Below are 26,852 nucleotides of genomic sequence, written 5' to 3' on the forward strand. Positions count from 1 at the left end.
TGTCGCGCATAAATTGAAACAAAAAAAACTGTCAGACACATTGTAATTAAAAAACTCTGTTAACACTCTCTCGATCCCATTTGGCCTAATTTATATGCCTTCACATGACAGCAGTATCTGCAAAAATTCTAACGCTAGTCGTGCCAAAATTACAACAATCAAGTACACAAATCAACGTTCCGGCTGTGTGCTCCAACAGTTTGTTAAGGACAGAGCTCTTAGAGGAAACTTCTTTGTGCACGCTAAGGCTAGATCTGATATCCCAGTGATTCAGACAAACTGCCGAAAACCTCCTACACCATTAAACACATGTGGGATACATGAAGACACAGTTGCCTGAAGATTTCCAATAATGAACCGCAGGAACATGCTGACCATTAGTAAACAACCTTCATCATCATTAACCGCTGGAACATAGGTCTCACCTTGTCAATCTTGGTGGTGCCCACATCTCGGGGGTTGTTTGTGGGGGGGGGGGGGGGGGGGGGGGGGGGCGCATGTTATCAGCCTTCATCAATTTCCAAACTGGCCACCACCATACCTCACTCTTCATCCATCTTGTCCTTCGGCTCTGAAGTTTCTTCCTCAATCTGGTCCTTCGACGTGGAATCTCCTTCCTCCATCTTGTCATTTGCATCAGCGTGTTCATCGTCCTTATCCTTTGCAGCCACGTCACCATCACCATTCCCTTCACTCGTCTTGTCTCCTTCCTGCATCGTTTCATCCTTCGGTTCAACAGCGTCTTCCTCCATCTTGTTACCGACCGTGGTGTCACTTGCACCACCATTTTCTTCCACTGCCATTTGCTCATTTGGCTGATTCGGAACACTGCCATTTTCTGAAGGGATTACAGCAATATTTTCTGGCACTGCTGGAGGTAGCTCATTTGCCGGAGGAGCATAATACTGCATGTATTGCATCTGTGGTACCAAGAAATGGTAGTTATGGCTCAGATTCTTTTTGATATACAAAACAGCAACAAATAGATTTATACTATTTCACAGAGATGTGCTGGACAATGTACCTGACGAAGATGTTCCAGTCTGAACTTCACCAGATGACCAATGTCTTCAATACCAGTAACATAATGGATGTTTCCAGTTTCCCCCAAAGGTCGCTCTGTAAATGGTGTGCACTCCTCAAGATTCAAGGCAAGTTTATCAGGTCTTTGGAGGAGAAGCTGGAATGTTGGCTGCAATTCGTAACACTGTTCAAACAGTGAACGGCGGCAGAACACATACAATCCCAGACGAGCACGGGACATAGCCACAATAAGTCTCCTAACATCACGGAGATGGCCAACAAAACGGGTCCGGACAAGAGAGAGTAAAATGAAATCATTTTGCTGGCCCTGGAATTTGTCCACAGTGGTAACCTAGGTATCAAATACCAACAGAAGTAAGTACAACAAACTCAATAGCTGATACAATGTAAGCATGTGAACGTAGCTCAAAAACCATATTTATTACAAAATACCTTGTTAGGTGGCTCAATATTATGTGGCTTGCATCTTTTGTTTATAACATCACGAATAAGAAGCTTCTGGCCATTGTAGGTCGTTAATATTGAAATCTTATTGGCAGGGTAGCCAATCAGGCGCATGTAGATATATACATCGACAATATACTCAGCCTCCCCTTCATTCTGGTAGAACCAAGGAGAGGGGGCAGACTCGCCTTTGCCTTTATAATCAGGAACATCAACCAACTGATACTCAAAGGAGAACCCAGCATTAGCTTTATGGAAGATCGCTTGCTCACGCACATAAGGCAGATCTCCCAGCTCTCTGTATCTCCAGTTATAAAGCTTAGCGATACTAGGTCTTGCACGACCCTGAGCATTGAGCTCAATGTAAGGAACACCAAGACGAACGAACCTAGTAAACAGACTCTGGTCCATGTGGCTGTACTTCTGAAAAGCCATGTTCTTCACCACAGGGGGTAACTGATGATGATCACCAATTAAAATGCAACGTTTAAGGCGAGCATAGCCATCTTCCTGTCGTTGCAGCAGCATAGGGATAAAAGTTTCTATCTCCAGTATCTGTGCACTTTCTTCCATCAGTAAATTGTCAAATTTGAAACCTAATTGAAGAAAGTCTCGCCTCTTTAATGCTGCATGAGTACAAGTCATGGCGACAATCTTCGCCTGTTTCGTCATTAAATAATTTGCTCGCTCCACTGTTGACTTAAGTAGTTCGAAAGCCCTGCACTCTTCCAGCTCTTGGAATATTGTAGATAGATGTTTGAAACAACCCTTGGCTGCATGCATATCTTTCTCAAAAGACTCACCGGTAAAAATAGGCTGCGGAGTATCTGAAAAAAACTCCGAAAATGGGAAGCGGTCTTTGACAAAAGAGGGCTTATCTTGATTTTGTGCACAGGCAGCTAAGAATTGTTCCCAACGGGCATAAACATGTAATAACCAAAAATAAGCAGCAGTTTCACAAGTGTAACCCACATCTTCTGGAAGACGAAGAGATCTCGCCAATTTAGAAACTTCACCTAGCAGCTCTAGCCGTCGGACAAGCATAGCATTGACACGACCTTGACGGCTAAAATCAAGATCAGTTGCAAGCTCTTGCTCACCCTGACCAAGGCGAAGAAGGTACCTAGCAGGCACATCCCTCTGGCAGGAAAAAAAATACATGGAATTAATAGTGTTTTGACATGTTGAACAATAATGCATGGAAATGTGACATTAGGTTCATTTTGTACGGAATCCCTCAGGACAAACAGGTACCCTTTTTTTCATTTAGATTCCAATGAAAGAACAAATCATAACAACATGGAGTAAAACACATTGCAATTACATGGAATTGCTGGGAGAATGTTCAACTAATTTCCAGTCAGGTGCGGCAGCAATAACAAGTCACACACATTAAAATACAGTATATAGCATTGATCCACTGCCTCTAAAAAAAGTTCTAACTTAGGTAAGCAGTAAGAGCACAGCTAATATATTTCTCAGTAACAGTACCTGCATTATCTTCTCAAACAAGTCATTCAAAGCTTGATTGGAATGGGTTATAATCAGTGTTCTTTGCGAAGGGCAGTTATGATATAGAACATTTAATATCTGCACAGCTGTATCTGTTTTCCCCGTACCAGGAGGACCAACAACCATTGTCAACCCAGGTTGAACACCGGATATTATAGCACCGACCTACAAACAAAGATATTGTCAGCATCAGAATTTTTAAGTTGAATAAGATCCTCATTCACCTTGAAACCAAATACACTGATGCAGCAGGCATACTGGGCCTAAACAAATGTCAAATGTAAGCTTATGATATTTATTAAAGAGAGCAGTTATGTGATGTACTCAAGTTCAGTCAGATGACCACTGTCTTGATTTATGTACACTTAGATAAAATATTGATTTTGAACCGGAGACAGTATCATATCATCAAAGTTGGAACATGGAAGAAGCATCCTTTTGAAGTGCTTGTTAGCATAAAATAGGACAGAGGCATTCTAACACACACAAGAAATACTCTAAATATGCCTTAGTACTCCCCCACGTTGTTGCCAGACATGCGCCAATTGAAATTATGGGGTTATCCCAGAGTCTGAAGAGTACCTGGGTGGGTGTGAACCTAACTGAGTTCTGTTTAGGTTTATCTTGAGGATATGGCCCAGGATCAGCTGGAATGTAAGTCTCAACAATTAGTTTCTCTTTCTGAGACTCACCATCAGCCACATTATTGTTATTCTTAACAGCCAAACTGGAGTTCACATTGCCGGGTAGGGCATGACTACTTTCCCTCATTTTCTTGGACAGCCTAATCTTAAAAGGAGGGCTTGGATGCAGGTTTTCTGTACCATCAGAATTGATAAACGTAACCTGAAAAAAAATCAAGCATTAGAATCTTGGAGATAAAAAATGGAAGTGAAAATAGATCCACTTCAAGGAAGCAAGATTTTGAGTCAAAATATTTACCTGATAATCTGGAAAACTTTGCTGTACATGGTTAGCATCAAGAAAAGTGTCTTTGAAATCTATAACTTCCAGAAGATCAGGCATATTCATCCACTGTGCTGCAGAAGGATTTCCATAACCCAAGAATATGTTATGCAGCCATTCTGGAACTACACATGTTTCATTCATTAGATCACGTATAGATTCCAAGATCGCTTTGAAATTATTCTCCTTGGGTTTCCTTCTCATTAGAATATTAAATGTTCCATACATATTTTCTGCGCCCTTCTCTGCTGTTTCAGTAACATCAATGTGGTACTGTGCAGTATCTAGGGCAATTCGGACAGTACGAATGTCACCCTTGGGTGGTTTCCATTCTTCTCGCTTTATCCTTCCTGTGAAGTCATTCATGAGTGTTCCTTCCTCGTCACGAATTTCAATCACCTCACATCCACGTACATATTGCAATCCTAGCCTTTCTGGCACAGTTGATTTTGCAGCTTCTTCAGGGCTAAGAGGCTCAAAAGAAGGGCGGATTGACAGCAAAAATAGAACATCATGCTCCTTCAGAGCATCCCATTCAGATTTTATCTGATGCCTGTAGCTTGATATGCTGAAAGTAACATCGGCAGTTACAGCAGAAGGCTTAACTTCCCCAATGTTTGGCTGCTTCACTTCTGTAATCTTAAATTCCTTGATCGGAACAGCCATTCTGGACCATCCACGGAAGGCTGTCTCTCCCTCATTGTTGATATAAGAATGTAGATGAGGAACAGCTTCCTGAATATCTTCACGAATTTCATACGTTGATTCAAGACGAAACAGGTTGAAATTTCTTAACAAATAATCATGAAGCGTCAAGAATTGGAGATTGAGTTTTGGGAGTGCAAGACAGCCTTCTCCTGAGTAATTAATGCTAGGAACAAGGCTTTCATCCCACATGATCTGCTCATTTGGATAAAGAGGAAGTGCATTTACTGCATCTTTTTGGGATTGCCGCTTCTCAAAAAAAGCAACTAGGACTTCGATAAGAAAATCACGCCTTCCACTGCATGGGTCTTTCTCTGAGATTAACTTGAGCTGCTTATAAAGGACTTGTTAGCACCTCAAAATGCATGCAACACATGTAAAATAAAATGTTTGTGCATAGCACTAATAAGCAATGAGGTACTAAACTATGAAACATGTGGACAACCTTTAAGCTAACTCCAGTAAGGAATCTATTTGTTGTTTGGGTTGAACAAATGGGGGGGGGGGGTATCTGTTGCCATCAAAATAAATGCTCTGACCTCTATGACTGGTGGCTGTCAGTTCAATCAGGTCACTTGACTATTGATGTTTTTTAACAGCACAGCACATGCTAGGAAATAAGAAAATTAGAAGTATTTATCTGGTAAATTAACATGTCAGAAATGTATTCGCTGCTTATTTTGAGACGGTGTATACTGCTTTTGAAAACCCGTTTCACAAAAATCGTTCCTTACTTCACATATTCATAAGCCAAACAAAGTCAGTGCATGTCAGATCTTAGTGTTGTTTATAGGGGGTGTATCATGTGCAGACCCTATATTCAATTATTCCCAAATGCAACCAAATGGGGGGAATTTAATTTGAACCCATATCCTGGATCACGAGGCAAAAGGGACTAAAAGTTCACCTCATCAGATTGCAACTTCATCAACAAGGGGTGGAGAGGTAGAGCTAAGCAACTCACTCTAAGAGACTAAGACACGGTGGTTCCAGCCTATTAAGTGCCTGTGCACTAAACCTTAAAAATCATCCAAATGTTTGTGGAAAATTCCAACGAAATACTATCAGGTCAGTTATTAAATGATCGATCCAAACGAACACATTGTATTTTGCACGCTGCTTAACTTTGGTATGGAGACGGGCACCATCAAATTGTTAAAAAATAGACCACCAATGACAAGCAAAAAGCATATCCAGTCCACTAACAAATGTCAAGGAAAGATTATTTAAAAACTACAAAAGAGCCTCATAAAATATCTATAGACAACAAGCACAAATGGGTAAAGTAATATGAGAAAATCCTTACCTTGTTACAAACCAGATCTTGCAACTCCACGTCTGACAAGACAAGCAGCTTTTTTGTTAAGTCAGCTCGCTTATGTAGTGAACCAATACTAGACAAGGCAAAATCTCGCAACTGCGATGATTAAAATGAAAAGTTACAATTTGCCTTCTGTGTTACTACTAGTGTACAAGAAACCAAACCCCCCCAAAAAAATGGAAATAAGAATAAATTGCACACCTTAGGCACTTGCTTAAATGCTAGCAGCTGAAAAGCTTGGAAACGAGAATAATGAGCTTGCAGGACATCATCATCACCAAGCTGTGTTCCAGAATGATCATTAATCTCAAAGCCTTCATAAAACTGCAGCAAGTCAACCAACTGTGCAAAAAGGCGTCCCTTTTCATGAGTATAGAGTGCACTTAAGTGGCACTTAGCAACGACAGCAACATCAGCAACTAGGGGCCTCAAAAATCTGCAGATGATAAGCAACACAAGTGGGAAAAGATATAAAATATAAACAAATGCAAGCTAAGGTGTGTCATTATTGCCACTTGCCAGCAATATTTAACAGAACCAAGATATTCCTTCGATTAAGAAATATACTTGTGTTTTCTTCAATATTAAAGAAATACAGGTAAAATGCAATGGAAGAGTTATTATATGTACATGTAGGAATATACAAAGACAAAACAGATCAAAGAATTGATGTTCAGTTATGACAATATGAGAGATCCGTACAGCAGAAAGATTAACACCCTTGAATGAAGGGCAATACACTGGTACGTGTGACGTGCCAGTGGAAAGAGCCAGGGAACTACAAACCTGTTTCAATGACTATTTGATGTGCACGGACATTGAAAACTGTATGGTCACAAAAGGAAGTTACTCTTAATATAATTTGCACCCCATGACTTAAACTTCAAGAGGTTTTCACTTGGAACTATGAAGAGAATTGAACATCCAAGTTCCTAAAGCGTCTATAAGTGGATAGGTGCTTATATCACAGGATGTTAAGTTCTCAGGTTCTTACATCTGTGTTAATGGAACATGCACATAAATTATAATGGCACAGGTACAACCTATGTTTATAAAGGTGCTGACAATGCAAGATTAGTATCCACATACCGTCTAGTAGGAAGCTGGCTCAACATGTCAATCAGAAATTCCATAAATCTCTCACAATATAGGACGCAAGAATCATCGACCTGCCCACTGGGTGACTCATTCAATACAGATTCTTCACCACCATCTTGACTGGATAATATGACCTTCGAATCGAGAATCTACACGGAAGTTTCATGGTAGTTAAGCGAAATCAAATCTAGCAATAACAGAGTAAAAAGAATAACTTCAAAGGTGCACCTCCAAGAATTCTTCAATTAGATTCCTAAGGAATTTATTCTCAAGCATTTCAGAAGGATTAGTAGGTTGGTCAGCCTTTTTTGCTTCTTTTGCCTCCCTTCTTTTGATTTTGGTCCACTTCTTAATCAATTCAGGGTTAAGGCAGAGTTCCATCTGTACATGTTTTAAACAAAGATAAGGAACCAAAAGTAAGCACAGAAAAAAAAAACAGACTATTCATAGGGACAAACTTACCTGAAGTCGTCCAAAAGAAAGAGTATTCCATAGCTTTAGGCTTACTAACTGAAGTATAGTTTCCCGGACAAGCTCATCCTCCAAACTCTGCAGCAAAGCATAAAATACATAACCATTGTAAGAATTAAGTTCTCATAAAGCTGACGCAGGGTGACAATCTGATTAAACAGTACACACAAAAGTAAGCCTTCAATGCTTAATTTTAAAACTATTACAAGGGCAATCCAATAATTGGTCATAAACTTAAAAAAGTTCAAAATAAATATCAGCAGCACATAGATCAATACAATAAAGAAGTTATAAGTTACAACAAATGTTCGGCCCAATATCATTAAGTCTGCAGTGGTTGTTGGTTGAACAGGAATTATTAAGCAGCGTATATTGGGAAAATGAAGCATCAGCATGTGATGCAAATAGTAAGTACCTGAAATGCATTTATCATGAACAGGAGGTAATTTGTTTTCTCTGCCATATTAAGGGTCCTTTCCTGTAAGTTAGCACAACGAGACAATTTCAGTATGAACATTGCAATATATTTTCATAAAGAAATGGTCCACAAGACACAGATTGGTACTGACATAAGCACTTAAGTTTTGGGTTTGAAACAGAAATACAACGAAATATTCATCTCAAAAACAGCTCATATGAGCAAGAAAAGAAAAAAGTGAAACAAAACACAACCAGCAAAACCCAATATCCCCTGATGCCCCTCAAGGCCTCAACTCTATAACCCAGCCCTGTACGATTATACCATCCTAATTGACTGGATTACCTGACATTCAAAGAACCTACTAGAGCATCTGAGATTGAACTGCTCGGTACAAGCTATTCAACTGGAGCTCAAAACAACTGAACAGTAAACTGAGGAAAACATCATTGCCACAATACAATCTATATAAACCACCAAACTTCTAAAGCTTTTGTAATACGATCTGAGTTCTCAATTATACCACCAACAATGGTGGCTACTGGCCAGTAACTACATCTCAGTAGTCACTACCTATTACATTTTGGCTAAAGTGAGATGCGCAAATTTGTAGATCCTAATCGCTGCAGTGCACTAATAGTGGCCTCAATGTAACATGAGCCTATGAATGCTTTTAGAAACAATTGGACATCTAAACCAATCCTGGTCACCCCACATTTTAGGAGTGTTAAAACAACAACACCCAGATTTATCCAAGCTCCACTGAATAACATAAACTTCAAAGTGGACATATAATTAGCCAGCTCCAAAATCAATTGTATCCTAAATAAGATCTCACATGACGATTTGTTTTACTGGGAAAATCACATAGATAAGTCTAGAAAAATCGACACAAACCTCTTCCTTGAGCTTGAGAACCCGCCACAGGAACCCCTTGAAAGCATCCTTACGGTCATGGAAGCACGTCCACGCCGCCACATTCTCCCGAAACTGCACATAAGGTCCAAATCATGTCAGAAACCCTAGAAATCGCCCGAGCTAGCAGCAAGAGCTCCAACCCAATTCGGAGCAGAGGCTGACCTTCTCGTTAACCATGAGGATGATGGACATGACGTGCTCGAAGGAGGCGTCCGCCGGGTCGAAGTGCGGCCACAGGTAGTTCTCGAGGTACTGGCTGACCTCGAGGATCATGACGCGGTGCAGCGGCACGGTCTTCCGGCCGCGGCCCTCGACCCGGAGCTCCGTGGCGTAGATCTCCCTGACGAGGTCCGCATCGAAGGCCGAGGCGGCGGCGGGCGTGCACCAGTGCTCGGCGGCGACGCGGGTGAGGCGGTCCCGCTGGATGTCGAGGAGCGTGATGGAGGCGCCGCCGGTGGACGCGGGGACCTTGTCGGGCGCCGCGGTCGTGGCGGGGGCGGCGTCCGCTGGGAGAGGGTACTCCGCCGCGCGGGGGTGCCGGAACTCGTAGACACCGGTGCCAAAGACCTTCGGCATGGCTGAGGCAGCTCCCGGGGCTCACGAGGTTTAGGGTTTGGGCGGGATTCGCGGGGTTTGCGGGGTTTAGGGTTCGGGTGCGGCCGTGGGAGCGGGAGTGGGACGGGGCGGGAGAGGGGAGCCGGCGGCCGGCCGGCGGCGGCGAGAGGAGGGATTTGAAAGCGGCGGCGGTTTAGCCGGAAGCCACCATTTTTTCCGGCTCGAGCTGCACAAGCCCCCCTACGGCAGAGTCCGGCTTCGTTTAGCCTTAAGCCCGCCCATGTGAGATAGTTCGGGGACAGTCGGTTGATTGCTGGTCCTGCTTCGCCCCGTCGGCTGGAGATTTTTGAACGCATTCTTTCCTTTTCCGTAAGGATTCTAGTTTTTTTTAAGAAAAAAGGAACTTAGCACAAATTTTCTGTTGGATTCTGACTGTCTATGGCAGATAATTTAACTGCAATTTCATTTACATCTATATTGTTACCCTGCAGATGTATCAATTCATCTTTTTACACTGTTGGTTCGGGATCGTTAGTCGTTACACTACTTGTTAAACATTTTAGCTTGAGCGATGTTAGATGTGGTAGTGTCATATCTTTAGTGAAACGAGGAAGACAATACAAATGTTAAGGTATTATATGCTAGTGACTTGTTTATGCTTCATCTCGCCATCAAAGTCTAATTGATGATTAATTTCCCATCTTTTATTTTTGTCTCAGGCTAGATGGCATTTACCTTTTATATCCCCTGTTGGCAACGGAGTAGAGAGGAAGATTACAAACAATCCGATGATCACCCACGCTTGCTTATGGTTGTGTTTGGTTAGGTTGTGGCCGTGGGAAAAAAGCTGCTACGGGCTGTGAGCTGTGAAAAAGCTAAAAGCCATTTAGTTGAATTAGCTGTGAGTTTGTGGGACTGGTAAGAAATAGCCATTTAGTTGAATTAGCTGTGAGTCTGTGGGACTGGTAAGAAATGACTGTGAAAAGGTTAAAAAGCCATTTAGTTGAATTAGCTGTAAGTCGGTGGGAATGGTAAGAAATGACTGTAATGCCTCTAAACTTCTGAGAGACAGTTTATATGAAAAATGATTGTAAAACACTATATTATATTGTTTAGAGATTCACATATAAATAGCCGTTTTAGAAAGGAAAGTTAATTTTTTTACCAACCAATTCTCTCTCAATTCTTCTTGGCTTGTGATCCATTATCAATGATCTATCTATCTATCTCGTCATCAATAAATATGCAGGAATTCATTTCTGACATACAATATCAAATATGCAGGTGCATGATACAGTTCCATTCATCACCACGCATACTCAGCAATGCCATGTTACAGAACATATGACTTAAAAGAAATGCTAATCTTATTGTTTCAAGCTTTATTCGTAAGGGAAAATGAACACCAAAACTGATACATTGTACAATTCGTATTTGACATCAATAACACTGAATTCAAAACACGTGGACTGGTATGAAAGCACTGCTTTGCTTATTGTTCCGAGCTTTATTCACAAGACAAAAAAAAAATGACCAGCAAAACTGGTGTCTTGACCCAAGCAAAGTCATGGGCATGTTCCGGGTCCTTGAGTGCTTCAGCATAGAACCTGAGGCAAATCCAGAGCGAGCATGCCGTGAGCTCTGTGACTTGTGAGAAGACGAGGCACCCACCAACCTGGAAGATTTGCGATCCGATCTGCCACCGCGGTCAGCACGGTGCGAGGATGAGATTTTGCGGCTATGACGGTCTGAGACATCCTTTGAAACAGAGGACGAGCACTGGAGGGGGCCGCCGGTTGCCTGTCACGCGCCTGCCGCCGGGGAAGGTTCGGAGGGGGCCGCCGATCGCCGCCACGCGCCCGCCGCCGCACCTGCTGTCGAGGAGGAAACCAACGGAGCCGCTGGATGCGGCGGGCGGCGAGAAGATGCGCCGCCGGGACAAGCCGAGCGGGGCCGGATGGGGTCGCCTGCCGCTCTCACACCACCGCGCCGGAAGGGGAGCCGCGGGGCCGGGCCCTCGCGCCACCTGCTCCCTCGAGCCGCAAGAGGAGAAGAGAGGGTTAGGGAAGGGGAGGAATCGCCCGGATCCGCTGCCGCCGGGGCCGGGGAGCGCCACCGCCGGGGCCGGGATGCGCTGCCGCCGGGGCTACCGCGTGCAGGTCGGGACGGGAGGAGCGTCTGCGGGTTTCGAAACGAGGAAGGGAGCGAGGAAGAAAAAAAAGGAACACGAGGCTATGTCCGACCGTCGTTCTGTTTATGCTTATATGTATCCGTCATTTACACACTTCTCCACAAAATTCTTTCCTTTATATCTTATTTCTCTCCAACAACATTCTCTAAATCTTGTTCTCTATATATTAAACCCTATATTAGAAACGTATTTTGTTCCAAATTTTTATACGTACGTATTTATCATACCTCAAATGCTATGGAAATATTTTATTTTTATTTAATCCAGTGTTTAAAACGTAAAGAAAAAATAGAGAAGAGGAGAGAATCTCTATATATAGAGGAAACCTGTAGCGTTCTCTATTTTAGAGGACCATTTAGAGAACGCTGCTGGAGCATATAGAGAACGGAATCTTCTCTGTATATAGGGTAGAGAACGGTTTACAGTCTCCCGTTGGAGACAGCCTAAGCGGTGGCAGGCGGGTAAATTTCGCGAAACCGACGCTTCACAGCCGATGAAAGCAGCCCAAGCGTGGCTGTGAGATTTCCAAGGTTGAAAAGCTGCTTTTTTTCAAATATGCTTCAATTTAAATAACTAGAGAGATAATATATTTATCTAAGCAATAAATTAAATTTTGCATAAATATAGAATGAGTAATAAGTTCATAATTTATTGTATAAATATTTTAGAGGGAGTTAAATTATATTTAACAAGTTTGCTACTTCATGTGATAATAGTATTAACAAGTTTTGTTATAAGTTCATGAGGTATTGAAATCAAGTTAGTTACAAGATCATAATAACATTATAAAATAATGGTATTAACGTGAAGTTTACAATAGAATGGTATTATGTACTATTGCATTGGGTTTAAAAAAACCCACGGGTTTGGTACTATAGGAACAAACCCGTGCTCATAAACCCAACTGATAGAACTTCTTGCTCGTTAATAAATCCACGGATCTAAAAATTGATCCAAATCCGTATCCTATCCATCAGGTTTTAGGTACCCATTAGCATCCGTAGGTAAGAAGAGGCGCCTTGGTGGATTATTTTAGTTTTGAAGCAAGATCCACTCTTAAGAGCTGCCTTGGCTATATACGTAGCATGTGCGACCTCAATCTGATAGGGGACCCATCCTTAAGGCCGGCAAGCCCGGCCCGGGGTGGGCGGGAGGGGGGCGGGGGTGAGAGGGGCAGCTGCCCTGGGCCCCCAAAATCAAAGGGCTCTGTCAGCAGGTATATACACGGTGCGGTAGTAAATAGATGTATACACTGGTGGTACTAGGATCCGAGCAACGAAACCATGCAACTTCTAGGCTACCTCCTTGAGTTTTCTATCTTCATGAATTGTGATCCCGTCCGCACATCTCCTCGATTGTCCTTTATTTTTCGGCGCGATTGGCGTGATGGATAATGTGTCATGGTGGCCGCTTGCGATTCACACACTCGTCACTCACCATCGCCCTAGTGGCGTGCTGGCAATGTGCCTCCATCGATATGTCTCCATAGTCCGTATCTCAGTCTCACAGAGTTACCGTCATCAATTCCAGCAGATAAGCGTATGATCGTAGGCAAAAGCAAGCAGGCAAGGTAGAAAGTAGAGGAGCCAATGCAAGATAGGTATTTTTATTTTTAGTTTAAGCCAGCCGTAATCCTCACCAGCTCAAATAATTAGATTAATTTGTATTTCATGTTTTACTTGTGAGTGATGATGAGATCAGTATATTATTGCTTGACCATTATCAAAATCGATCATTTGGATATTGGTGAGAGATATATTGGGATTCGAGAGTCCTATTTTATGTAGTTGATTTGATACCTTTAAAGTTTATCGCTAGCTAGCTAGCTTTGAACTACCAATAATTTTTTGAAGTTCTAGAATAATCGTATCACCTAGAAGTTATGATAATGTTATGCTTATGCATATAGAAGAAGTTATTGGATGAATTCGATATTATTGATGTATATCATCAACAACAACTTCATATCTTCAAATATTAGATGAAACTCTTAAGATAATATAGATAATATTTAGAAATTATTCGATATAAATATCTTTTATGCATAATATTTATCATCATCATCATCATTCTAAAGACCCCGATTTCTGTTCCGCCCCAAGCCCCTGAAAACTCATGACCGGGGCTGAAGGCCAGACCGCACTTTACACTCTTGATGCCCTAAACATTCAAACCAAACACACCCTATATGGGTTAGCATTCACTCGAGTGGATCGCCAGCAGAAGATAGAAGAAATGATTAAAGGGAATAATAATCGCAGTGGCCTCAAGCAAATGGTAAAGCAGATTATGGCTACGGTTTAATGATTTTCATCGGCAAAATCATGTCACTCAGTAAAGGTTGCAGTCTTATTTCATAGTGTAGCTGAATTCTCGATCACCTTCATGTTGATGTGAACTCAGCACTTGTGTCTCGATCAAGATACCGCTTTATTTTAAACCGACTTGGATCTAATTCTCTACGAATAACGATTTCTTTGAAAAGTTGCTATTCAACACATCGACGAGCACGGCACCGCTCTCTCTCGTAGAGAACAACAGGGCTCCTTCACAAATAAATAGGGCGGCTGGGCCTTTCCTTCTCCGTATTCATTCATGATCAGTCGGCCCAGTTCAGCCCGTACCTCATCGTTTAGGCGGGCCTTCTTCCCGAAACGGGGGCCCTCGACGCAGCCACGCAGGCAGCGACGGGTCGGCTGCGCCAGAGGCTGTCGGAGTCGGAGGTAGTGAATGGGGGTCTCACCGGCGGGGCTAGGACCTTGCCCTATTGGTGGTTCCGCTAGGTGGGTGGTTGATTACCCCGGTGGCCCGTTGAGCAGGCGCGACGGGTCGGCGATGCGCCGGTCGCCACCCGTCGTCCTCGTTCGTCGCGGGCTGGTACGGTGGCCGTGCCATTCTGCGGCCGCCACCTTCCTCCGTGGTTCGCTCCACTCTCATCTTTTCCTCACTCTCGCAGCGCGACCTGACTCCCGAAATCTCGTCCCATCATTTTCTCTCTGATTTTAACCCCCTTCCCCATCTGAAGTTCTTTCTTTTATGCGCGAAATTCCTGGTTGCTACGGCGCGCAGTGATGGCGTTAGCACTGACATCTTCAGTCACGTGAGGAACAATTTTGAACATGTGTTCCGGATTTAGTACTATTTGAACTTTTCCCCTTATGCTAGCTACAAACCAGAGGTCGTTGGACTCCCCATTACACTGAGTCGCTCAACTATAGCAGAATTACATAGTTCCCTTCACTTGCGCAGGGAAATTAAACTAAATCCAAGCTACACGCGCCGTATATATTAGGGCCTTATGGACTGCCTGTGATTCCGTAGGCTGAGCAAAGGGCATCTGTGAAACCTGCCAGCTTACTGGATCAGTGCGGAGGGAGCTTCCCTTCAAGGAATGATGAGAATAGTGCCAATGCCCTGCGAGGCTGGTAGTATGGGACCATGTGCCCGGCTCCTTTGACTGTTGCGAAGACCAATCCTTTATACCCAACAACGTAGCCAGCAACCTGCCGTGTAGCGAAGGATTAGGAGAAGGATGTTATTTTTTCGCAGCTATGCTTGATGAAACAATGCATTTATGATGTTTCGGCATGTACACTCTTTTTGGGCAACTGTTCTTCAACTATAACTGTTTTATGTTCAAACGTATTTCCGTTTTGATGTTTTGTTAAGAGTTTAGGAACTTGGTTATCGAATTGCGTTGGGGACTAGTGATCATTGCAAGTTCTGACAAGCAACATGACGGATCCTTTTGTTTTTGATTTTTGCAGGAAGCACATATACAGTTTGATCCAAAGGAATCCTGCGACATGAATGCTGGTATTCAATCATAATCATCTGATGAACATTGGGCTACGTACCTCATTATCGAGGCGCCATGGACGCCAAGATGTTTCAATAGGAAGCTCAAGAATGTCCAGCACATATTGTGTGGAAATGAATGAACACACTGCATCCATATCACCACTGGTACACAGAGGTAGAGTCTAAATCACAGTTTTATGATGTAACATATTAGGCTATGTATTTTGTCACACATGAAGCTGAACATGTGTACCTGTATAGCCATATTCTAATGCCACTTGAAATGACTTTCTTGATTGATGGCAGCATTGTCTCTGGTGAATCTTTCCAATTATCAAATACATGCTGGCTGCTTGAATAAACATATAAATTAATCATAAGCATGTCGTACTGTTAACTTCTCCTTGATGCCCAATTGCTAATCTAGCAAGAGGTTTCTTGAAACTGAACAAAAATCTCAAGATATACCTGAATGAGTATGCACTGGGGCATATGCACACCATTTACACGATTGATGATGAATTGAAATACATGCATTTCGGTGCATACTCAATGGTGTCGGTATGCAGTGCATGTGGCCCTAGACCCACCTTTGCTTTTCCCAAGACTAAATGGGTTAAATATCTTTATGATTTCAAATAGCTGATTGTTGAACTGGCTGAACATAGGCTTCAGAATCATCTGGCATTATTCCCCTTTTAATTTAGATTTATCAAGACCTTTTTGCATATAAAAGTTTATGCTAAAGGAATAATTTTTGTCAACAGTGGTTCACATACTCTTTGATGGTTGGCTCGTAGAGGCTGTTGTTACCTTTTAACATTAATGCTATTAAGAAGTGAGTGATGAAAGATATATAATTATTCTGTTCCTTTGGGTTATATAAGTATTGTTTGTACATAAAGGATATACCTTTCCAGATTGCTTTAGCAAAGCCAATAACAGATTGCTAATAGGGTCACACAAGGGTTATGGTCTGAGAACGCTCATAAATTGGAGGCAAATATGGTAAACATATTCAGACATTCAATCCACATACCTGCAATCCATCCATGGGTAGTCTAACCCTGTTGTGTTTGCATGGAGTGCCTTTTGGACCTCAGGACGATTTAGGTAAGAGGAGACATAGTGGTTTGTGCATGGATCACCAAACACTAACTGAAACTAAACCAAAGTTTCAGATCCCAAAGATCATATAGAAAGGGAATAAAAAAAGCATATGTGAAACTTATGTTTGGTGCTGCATACCGAGTCACTTGATTTTGAAGAATTTGAGGCATCATGGCATGTTGGTGCATAAATGTCATAGTCATCAACATTTCCTTTTTCCTGGGTAGCTAATTTCATGGCATTTTGGCAATCTTTAGTGTATGTCCCATTAAAGCCACATTTATCCTTGATGGCTCTATAAGCTTTTCTAGAAATCATAGCATGCATCCAATAGTAGTCAAATGATGCTTGTAGAGTCAAATTGTCATCCAAGTCTGCATTTCCAATCTGATCAAGTTTTACAGTGTTACCATTGGTTAGAAATTTACCGATCTTATAAGCTACAGAAGCAGTTATAGAGGAAAACTTACCGCAACACCTTTAAGCTTGATATTAGTTGCATTGTTGGCTCTATTCTTAGAAACAATCAGATTAGCAAGCTCTGGTATATAGTGACCTGCATAGCTCTCACCAGTTATGAAGAAATCACGATCCTGATACTCAGGAAATTTCTCTAACCAATTTTCAAGAAAGGTATAAGCATCATCCGTTGTTCTTTGGTCGCCAATGTTATAATAATCTGAGGTAGTGTTTGAATATGAGTACCCAACACCAGCTGGGATCTCAACAAACAGCATATTGGCCACTGCATTTATGGACACATGGGTGTTAATCCAACTAACTTATTTAACTATTAATCTAGTGAAGGTTTAAAGTGATTTACCTCTGTTCCATGCATGTCTTTTCCTATACAGTGTCTTGTTGTCACTACGGACGGAGAAAGGACCAAGTTCAAGCATGGCTCCAGATCCAAAGGATGAACAGCCGGGCCCTGCAGATCCAATAAGTGTTTCGTCTTATTCTCTGAAAACTAGGCATCTTGCTGTAGCAGTCAACAGAGATGATATATGTTCTAGTATCATGGACATGATTTTTTCCAGATGTTTGTTGACCCTCATTATGGCAAGCAAATAGACCTAAAATAGTTTGTAACAGCATCTTGAAGAAAACTCTACAGACATGTGAGGTTCACTGTTTATGCACTAAAATGTATTACAAATCGCAGTGAATAGAGTCAGTGGCATACCTCCATTCAGCCATAGGACTAGTGGTTTGTCCAAAGGATCTTGAGGAGCCTCAACGAAGTAGTAGAACAAAGCCCTTCCGGCCTTTCCATCCACCGTGACATATCCTGCATATTGGTCAAATTCTACTATCCCTGTTTGCCCTGGCATCGATACAATCTTATCCTGGTCCTGTAGATTGTTTTTTGGGGCTCTATGCACCGAGGGACTAGTCCCATTCTTCAGAGTCGAATCTAGTTTCCCTTCAATATATTTGCCGGATAATCTCAAATCATCATATTCAAGAGGATGGTTGGCCTGGTTTCTAGTGGCTGTGTTTGCAGCACTGAAGTAGAACAAGGACCAAAGTATCAGGAGGCCTCTTTTCATCTTGATAGGAAGCGTGTGCATGGGTGTTTGGTGTCTTGTGCTAGGTTGCCATTGGTCAATCTTTATTTATAGAGGGGACATTCTGTTTGCAGTACAGTTGAAGAGTCCTCCAAGGAAACCATAATATGATTGATCCTTTGACTTTTCCGTGCAAGTTGGACTTAAAGCTCTTAATATTCTCTCTTTCAGATGGCATCTACATTTGTAATGCCAACGGTGTTCAATTGAAATTCTAAGTTTCTTTTTGTTGGCTGCGACCTAACAAAGTCAGCACAATCCCTAGAAAGGCACAAGAGCTATCTCTGTCTCAATCACACTCATTATATGGGAAAGAAAAGGAAAATGTATGCAAATCAGATTGAGGCGTCTCATCCATCGCAACATTGATTAAATGTACTGTGTATATCTTGATCTTTGACTTTATTTTGCTTAGTTTCGTACATCCTCATAAGCTTCCTGTTCACTCGATTATATTCTGTCAAGATTCCCATGCATCTTTACTTTAGTGTGCCTTTCTGCTGTGGTCCTTAGTCTAAACCAAGGGATTGCACTGCATCCATTGCTTCTTCTGATTGCCTTTTAACAGAGCGTATTTCAAGAAAAAACCATTTGGTAATCCAGCATTTCCACAGAGCTAGATGCAGTCGGACTTCTGGCTTAGTGCAATCATTATCATAGAGAAATATGTTGTTTCCTAGTTTCTATGTGGCTTGACTTGTTATTCTCTTAAATTGAGGCTCTACTTTGTTGATAAAAGCTTGTGAAAGTTGCTAAGGATTCATGATTCTTTTGTACTGCCGGTTTCAATTGATTTATGTGAAGCTAATCACAATGTTGTTGCACAAAATTGTTCTCTTTGAGTGTTGATTTTTTTCCTTGAAGCAAGAAAGCATGTTGATAATACTCAGAGGTTACTTGTTGATAGCATCTGGTCAGCACCATCACTATATTAATGCATCGACAGTAGACTCCTTGTCATTTCCACTTCAATGAAGTTGAATGTTATTTCCATGTTCCGTCTCATGTATCTTCAAAAGAATAAACTGATCCACCTTCCAAGTATGTGCGCACATTCCATTTTGTTGTTGTGGTGTGGCTTTCAAGCAACCTGCCCTTTCATCTGAAACTTTCCTGTAGAAAGGTAGATTCCAAACTTGAGCTGTGAGCATGGAACAAATATTTTCACCAAACTGTCATCGACTGTTAACAATAACCCTCTTCTTCAGGAAGAGGAACTTGAAAATAACAATATTTTAGGAAGGGGATAGTCTCCTGGTCTCTTTTCTTTTTAAACTATGTTTTCTTTTTTTCTGGTTGTGTCCAATTCACAAGGTTTCTTTGCTACCTTTGAATAGACCATCTCTTACCGTAGATCTATGCGGGCATCATATAACCATTGCATTATTGCATTTCTTTCTTTCCTTATTTTTCATTTCCAGTTAGTTGTCATGCACTGAGTGGACCCATTGTGGGTTAGAGTTGAAAAACGAGTTGATGGGACAGGAGGCATCAACTTTAGAAGGGAATCCCACTTTCTAGTAGTGCACATTTGCAAAATGCCTTCCAAGACAACACATTGTCAAAGAGAGAACTCAGAGAAGTGAGCAAGAGGAAGGAAGATGCATAGAGAGGCTTAGAAAGGCAGCAAGGAATATTTCCTCCTGTTGGTATTCTGCTCCTTTATGAATTCATATGTTTACCATTATCAATAAAGAAAAACTGCTATAGTCAAGTCCAGTTTACTCTATACAAAAAAAACCTATTAAAATCATCCTTCAGTGACCATGCAAAAAGGATCCCTAACACCAATAGAGTCAAAGTCAACTCTTTCTTTTTTGTCCGTTTGACTCTGTGGGTTGCAGATTGGTAAGGACCCTGCCAATACTTTTCTTGAGCAAACCAAGGCGCTCTCTGCTGTTGGATTGCTTGATGGGCTTCTTTAGATGCTGTTAGAGAATCATCGTGTAGTCAGTTGAAAAATACAGCAGTGAGGGTAACCTTAGTACACCAAGTATAGGAAGCTAGTTCTGATTCGAAATATACATCTTTTTATAATTCCAGCTGGTCAAACTTTTTTAACTTCGACCATCATCGATATACAGAGAACGACATAGACTTAGGATATAAGATAGCTGATACTAGGTTTGTAACGAGAAGTACTTTCATAACATTTAAATATGTTTATTTGAAATGATACATTTTTAAAGAAATTGTTTGTCAGGTATTACATTGTAGATCGTTATTTATTTTGATCCAGAGGGACTATATGTCCATAATGGTGTTCAAGGTTATAATTTTACAGTTTAGCTGTAAAAGTTTATGATCAGCTACTTCTCTTTATTAAATTTTGAGTTTCATCCAACTGAAATTGATTGGAACAACACATGAGAAACATCCACAAACGTACACCTCCTTCCACTATTTCCTGTATGTACAATTTTGTTGTACTGAATGTGAAACTCAAAGTATCTGAAAAATCATAAGCTATAGGTTTGTATCTGGCACAAAAAAATGCAACCTTTTCATTATAATTATTTCATAAAAACCGTTTAGGCTTAGGCTTTTTGATGAAATTTGATGATTCAGAATATAATGTTCATTCTTTGTAATAATATCCTTCAATACAAGCAAGCCTACTATGTTCGGCTAGTATGTTTCTATTATTTTTCTGATGAATTCTTGTCTATCTTCATTGCTAGAAACGATAAAAGAATTGAATATTGTAAAACTCCAATCATTCAGGGGGCAGTTTCCCTTGCAGGAATGACGAGAATAAGGTGAGCCCCCTTTGGGGTTGGTAGGTAGGAACCATATGTCCAGCTCCTCTGACTGTTGCAAATACAAGACCTTTGTACTCAACAACATAGCCTCCAACCTGCCATCTCATTAAGAAACAACGGGATTCAGAATCCTACACGGCAGCAAATGATTATACCGTACCGTACCATACCATACCATATAGTTTGTACCTCATACCTCATTATCATCAGAATACCATGCTCGCCATGATGAGTTTATCTGCAGCCCCAGGATGTCTAATGAATACAGTGTTGAAGTTACTGGACACACGGCATCAATATCACCACTGAAAGGTAAATAGGTCATTTCTTAGTAGGGTGGCCTAAATCAAATTTGATCCAAATCATAAGTATTTCTATCCAAATGACCCATATCCAAACAGGACCTTCGTAATGTTTGTGGACTTACCTATACAGCCATATGCTTACTCCACTTGAAATTAAATGCTCAATAGATGGTAGCATAGAGACTTGGGCATCTTTCCAATTTTCAGGAGAAATGATATGACTGGTGCTCAGAAAGCATATAGAACTTTAATAACATACCAGAATGCTAAATTCTATATTAAATACTTGAAATTGAAAGAACATCAGATTTGTTTCTTTCACCTGCAATCCGACCATGGTTGCTTCAACCCTGTGGTGTTAGCATGAAATGCTCTCTGCACCTCTTGACGGTTTAGATATGATTGCATATAGTAACTGGCACAGGGGTCAATGTTGGTTACCTGCAACATCATACCATCAGTTTGGGAGAAGTTGAACTTGTTTAAAATCTGCTAGATGACTTTTACCGAGGCATGCTGCTGTTGGGGAGCAGAAGCATCCCAGCAGAAGGATGCATAGATGTTGGATTGATCAATGAGGCCCTTCTCATTGTTAGCTTCTTCTATCGCGGTTCTACAGAGTCCTGTGTATGTTCTATTAAAGCTGCAATTTTCCTGAACTGCTTTGTGAGTTTCTTTGGAGATCATAGCATGTGTCCAGTAGTAATCGATGGTTGCTCTTGTGTTTGTGTCATCATCCAAGTAAGCATTCCCAATCTTTTTCCATAAAGTGAATGCTAAACTATAATATGAGTATATACTTTGATTCAATATACTTGGAAGCATTACTACTAACTGTTATTGTCCGGAACTTACAGCAACTCCTTTGAGATTGACCATAGTGGTGTTCATGATTTTGTTATTTGACAGAATAGTGTTGGCAAGCTGTGGTATGTAGTGGCCACCATAACTTTCGCCAGTTATAAAGAAGCGGCGGCCCTTGTACTCTGGGAACCTCTCCAGCCAATTGATGAGGAAAGTATATGCATCTGCTGCGGTGCTCCTGTCACCTGTGTTATTGTAATCTGATGTTCTGTTCGAGTATGAGAATCCAACACCAGCAGGGCTCTCAAGGAAGAGCATGTTTGCCACTGTCATCCGGGAATGATCAGTTAGCACAGAGGTATAATGAGTGCAATTGTCATATGTAACCTTGTGGGAATCAGCTTACCATTGTTCCATGCATATTTGTTTCTGGACAGTGTCTTGTTATCTCTGTTGACGAAGAACGGTCCAATTTCAAGCATAGCTCCTCCCAGAGAGGAACAGCCAGGCCCTGAAATTTCAAGGTAACTCTTTCTGTAATTGCAAAAGAATATCACATGGTAGAATTGTTGGCTGCATGATTTTTCTATGAACATATGTCTAAATATGCTAAGGAAAGGTTAACTTGTGAACAATTAAGATCAGTAGCCAAGAAGTGCAAGTATGAAGTACACGACATACAATTGAGCCATTCTGAGCATTTGGTGTGAAAAATATATGATAGATGAAACACTTTGTTATCTATAAATTTTAGGCAGAGTAACCCTCAACCTTCTACTTTCAGAGGAAGGAGAAGCAGCATGGAAACCATGTTCCGAATATCTTATAGTATATAGATAGAAACCAAAAGTAGAGGGAAACTAAGGCTAGGTAGAGTGCCACCAGTCGAGTTTGGAGGGGTGATAGATATCTGCTTGATGAATGCTGTTGCCCTAGTTGTAGATGAGATTTCCTCCACTTCGCACTCCCATTCGATGCGCCTCAACCCTTCTCCTACCAGATGCCTCCACCATCTCTGTGGTCTGACCGTCTGAGCCACCGCTGGAGATCCTACAACATCAATTCCTCTCTGTTCTCATCTTGCACGCTTCCTCCCCTTTCTCCTTCCCACTAATCTTCCTTCACTCCTCTCTCTCACCTTGTGTCCCCATGCCGCTTCCTTACACCCACTCTATCCTCTTGTCTACATCTCGTGTTGCCTTGGCCCATAAGCTACTATTGTCATTGCCCTCTCCGTTGCTGCTGGCAGAGAAAAATGTATTTAATCAAAAGAAAAATTTGACGTCAATTTGCTTTTGTTTGGTGTTGTTATTTTCATTCTTCAACAGAATCAAGTTGTTAGAAATATCATATTAACTTACCAGATTATACGGAAATGTGCAAATAGTTTTCTCACTTACAGAGAAGTACATAATTTGGTTAATTGGAAGCTTTTTATAGTTGAATAATTGAAAAGTTTAGAACTAGTTCACAATGTTTGGTACTAGGTACTGTAATTTTACCCTGGACACAGCCCATCTCAATAACTTTTGTTGTCAAGCTTCTTTCATATTCCTACAAATCAAAGGATTATTGTTCATCTGTAGTATTCTTCTACTGCAAAATGTAGTCTTGTCCTCTCCACGTTATTGCCATGCCCCCACTTTATCTTTATCAGCGGTAATGCAGTATGATGATGAAAGGTGTGTTTCAAGATATTACTGTGCAAGTGAGTTATTAGAAAACAGAAAAAAAGAAAGAAAGAAAATGGATACAAATGAACAGTGACCTGGGTTTATCAACGATTGAAAATCATGCATTGAACAATGCCTAAGTTATCAGACAAAAGAATGGTCATGAAGATTTCAGATTTTCGCCGTTATTTGGTTTCAAATTTGGTTTGACGTACTAAATCAATTAAGGCTTTGCAGAGTCTGAAAATTAAAATCCGTTGTGTGGCGTCAAGGATTAGTGCACTCAACAAAGGATTGACTTCGAACGTCATACTAGGCCAGTTGGCTTCAATTGGCAGAAGAATTACTTCGAGCATCATGCTATGTATGATAGATTGTCAGCTTATTGCCCTCTGTGTGCCTCTTTGCGCATTCTTGGTGGTGAACTGGTGACCTTCACTTAAGCATCAACAAACACCATCAATTGTCAATTCTTCCAATAAATGCATGTGGATGTTTTGTATTTGGTAAACCACAAGTAGGTCATTAGAACAGGAGGGGAAAAACTATTCTGGTGCTTATTTGTAGCAAGTTCCAACTGTATTTAAATTTTGAACCTTGAAACCAGGTTTGTATGGATGGATGGTTAGGACAACTATGCATTTTGCCAGACTGCAACCCATAAAATACAATGAGCAGAAAGCAACAGATAAGCAGAGCATAGAAAAACATTTGTCTGTCGAAATAAACCACATAGCAATTGGTTCCTTACCTCCATTCAGCCACAGGACCAATGGCTTGGTAGATGGTTCTTCAGCAGCCTCTGCAAAGTAGTAAAAGAGGGCCTTTCTAGTTGTTGCATCAACTGTGATGTAGCCTGCATACTGATCAAAGACAGCCTTCCCCGGCTGCCCAGGAAGTTCACTGATCTTATCAACCTTTTTCAGCCCATCTTGCATACCCACATATATTGGATGATCCATACTCCCACTCATAAGCATTTCATTGTCTACTCCATCAGGTTGCATCTCCATTCTTAACCTGGAGAACTCCTGCAGTCGGCCAGCCTCATCAGCGAGTGGCGCTTGTACGAGTATGAGGCAGAACAATTGGATGGCAAATGCATCTTTTCTGATCTTGAACGTCAAAGGAGAACACCTCTGACAAGAACTGCCCATGGCTGGTGTTTTCTGTTTGGCCTACTCTGGATTATTTGAAAGGGTCTTATATAGAGGGGGCCGTATATGATTGTCATCTTTATCTTGTTGGGTTCTTTGATCAGAAATAGATACGCTGGAATACTGGATCATGCCAATGATATGACCCCATAACAATGTTATAGCAATAACTGATTCTTGAATGTGCATAGAGAGATGCATGTTGCCTTTTTGTTTAAACCTTGTCATCCAAATCTATTGCCTTGCTCGGTTAGTTGGGATGATCCAATTCTAAAATGAAGGTGCTTATCAGTCAAGAATGAAAAAAATATATAGAAAAGGCACATCTTGCTTGCGTCTTTTTTAGATCAAAATACTTTGGTAAAGATATCACATGGGGCATCCCAGTGTGGGTACGATACTATTTGGTACTCTGAACTTTAAAGTTGTGTGGACGATTGGCTTCTGTTCCATTGGACCACAAGTGGGAATGAGGAATTTGTGCTCGAGGGACTGATTTTGCACGCAACAGTGTTATCAACATTGCATCATTGTTCTTATTTCTTTGGACTCAACCTTCTCGTATCATTCATTTTTCAGGATCTGCCAAGCAAGCGGAAGCTACCATAGCGACTGAAACTTTACTTGGTTCACGTCAATCGACCCACGCCAAAATCTGACTGGAATCTGTATTTTTTTAAAAAGGGCGAATGAATCAGCAAGCGATTGGCCTTGCATCAGCATCAGGTATCTTATTCTCTTCTCCTTTTCCTAGCACCGTTTCTGGCCCACGGATTCGAAGAGAAATCCATTGAAGTGTACTGCTATATAGATAGGATAGAAGACGCTCCATGCCCATTTTTGCAGCTTCCTTATCCGATGCGTCCAATAGGGTACGGCATAATGTAATTGTTCTGTACGTGGTTCATATTGTTTAGTAGTTACCCTATAAATCTATCTAGATTTGTACTAAGTCAAAGTTTTCTAACTTATATCATTGCATCTTAAATTTTGTATAGATTAATATCATAAGATCTACATTACTAGATTCATTATGAGAAAAACTTTTATAAAAGCTCCTGTTCCCTTTCGGGAAAAAACGGCTCCTGTCATTTAAGATAGTATATGTTTTATGGATGTTGCTAGTCAAAATTTAGAAAAGTTTGGCTCAGGACATACCTTGATAGACTTGGAGAAAGTATTAATTTTCGTCCATATTTCTTTTATGGGTGCACTGTTATGTCTATTCTTTTGATAAGTTGACCTAGGTGACTCGTGACTGAGACAGAGGTGCGTTGCCGTTGGAGATTTTAACTTGTTAAATGGGCCTGTCCTAGTCCTGGCTATATGTGCGCATTTTGGACGAGGGTGTCTCTTGGGCCGGATTTGACTTGTCAAATGGGCCTGCCTTAGTCCTGGCCTCGCAGCAACATTCGGATTACGCCCGGCGTCAGTTGACATGGACGAACAAAGCTGGTCTAGAAAAAAAACTCTCCTTACCTGATGACATGGACAATTACTAGTACCCTGTGCTACTTTTCAAGTGGTAAGTTCAAATCACCATGCATGATCGTTGTCGTCCACGTTAAAACGTAAAGTAGAGTGGTTTTGGTAGAATTTGTCAGTTCCAATTTGGCATCCCCCGTTGAATTGAGCAGGGGATGAAATAATGGACCTGGATCTATGACTCTACTCCGTCACTTGCTTTTATGACTTTGTGAATTGTGTGATACACTTGTCCCAACAATTACTATGGATTGGGAGCGAAGGTTATGTTTATTCATTTGCTAGATACTGTACACTACTCCCTCCGTTCCAAAAGTCAAATCATTTTAGGATTCAAAATTTGATAAAAAAAAGTCATCTTACCCTATTTAAAAAGGGCATGTGCATGCAAGAATCAATTAGTGCCAAATATGGATAATAAATAGGATCAAACATAATCATTTTACGTTCATGTTAATTTGTCCTAGAATTCTTAGGATGGAATTCATAGGATGACTTGTTTTTTGGGGATGGAGGGAGTACGTGCTTACATAGCAAATGA

General features: G+C 41.2%; 2 protein-coding genes across 2 annotated transcripts; both read right to left on the reverse strand.

Annotated features, from left to right (window-relative positions):
- Positions 1-13: 13 nt before the first annotated feature.
- LOC112877659 (RNA helicase aquarius) lies at positions 14-9,606 on the reverse strand. Its single transcript, XM_025942011.1, has 14 exons — positions 9,060-9,606; positions 8,877-8,969; positions 7,977-8,039; positions 7,553-7,639; positions 7,319-7,471; positions 7,082-7,239; positions 6,194-6,428; positions 5,978-6,088; positions 3,943-5,001; positions 3,583-3,846; positions 2,980-3,165; positions 1,477-2,628; positions 1,025-1,375; positions 14-920 (listed from the first exon to the last, which is right to left on the reverse strand). Exons 1-14 carry the CDS (start codon positions 9,471-9,473, stop codon positions 543-545), a joined length of 4,704 nt encoding a protein of 1,567 aa, XP_025797796.1. The 5' UTR covers positions 9,474-9,606; the 3' UTR covers positions 14-542.
- Positions 9,607-14,765: 5,159 nt separating this feature from the next.
- LOC112873278 lies at positions 14,766-24,841 on the reverse strand. Its single transcript, XM_025936273.1, has 16 exons — positions 24,421-24,841; positions 22,403-22,507; positions 22,048-22,322; positions 21,700-21,948; positions 21,515-21,633; positions 21,315-21,413; positions 21,084-21,192; positions 20,848-20,982; positions 17,741-18,167; positions 17,378-17,485; positions 17,025-17,299; positions 16,693-16,941; positions 16,484-16,608; positions 15,698-15,796; positions 15,501-15,606; positions 14,766-15,146 (listed from the first exon to the last, which is right to left on the reverse strand). The coding sequence occupies exons 1-16, from the start codon at positions 24,824-24,826 to the stop codon at positions 15,006-15,008; spliced, it is 3,027 nt and encodes a 1,008-aa protein (XP_025792058.1). The 5' UTR covers positions 24,827-24,841; the 3' UTR covers positions 14,766-15,005.
- Positions 24,842-26,852: the final 2,011 nt, after the last annotated feature.

This window comes from Panicum hallii, chromosome 9, assembly GCF_002211085.1.
Source record: "Panicum hallii strain FIL2 chromosome 9, PHallii_v3.1, whole genome shotgun sequence".
Lineage (NCBI taxonomy): Eukaryota > Viridiplantae > Streptophyta > Magnoliopsida > Poales > Poaceae > Panicum > Panicum hallii.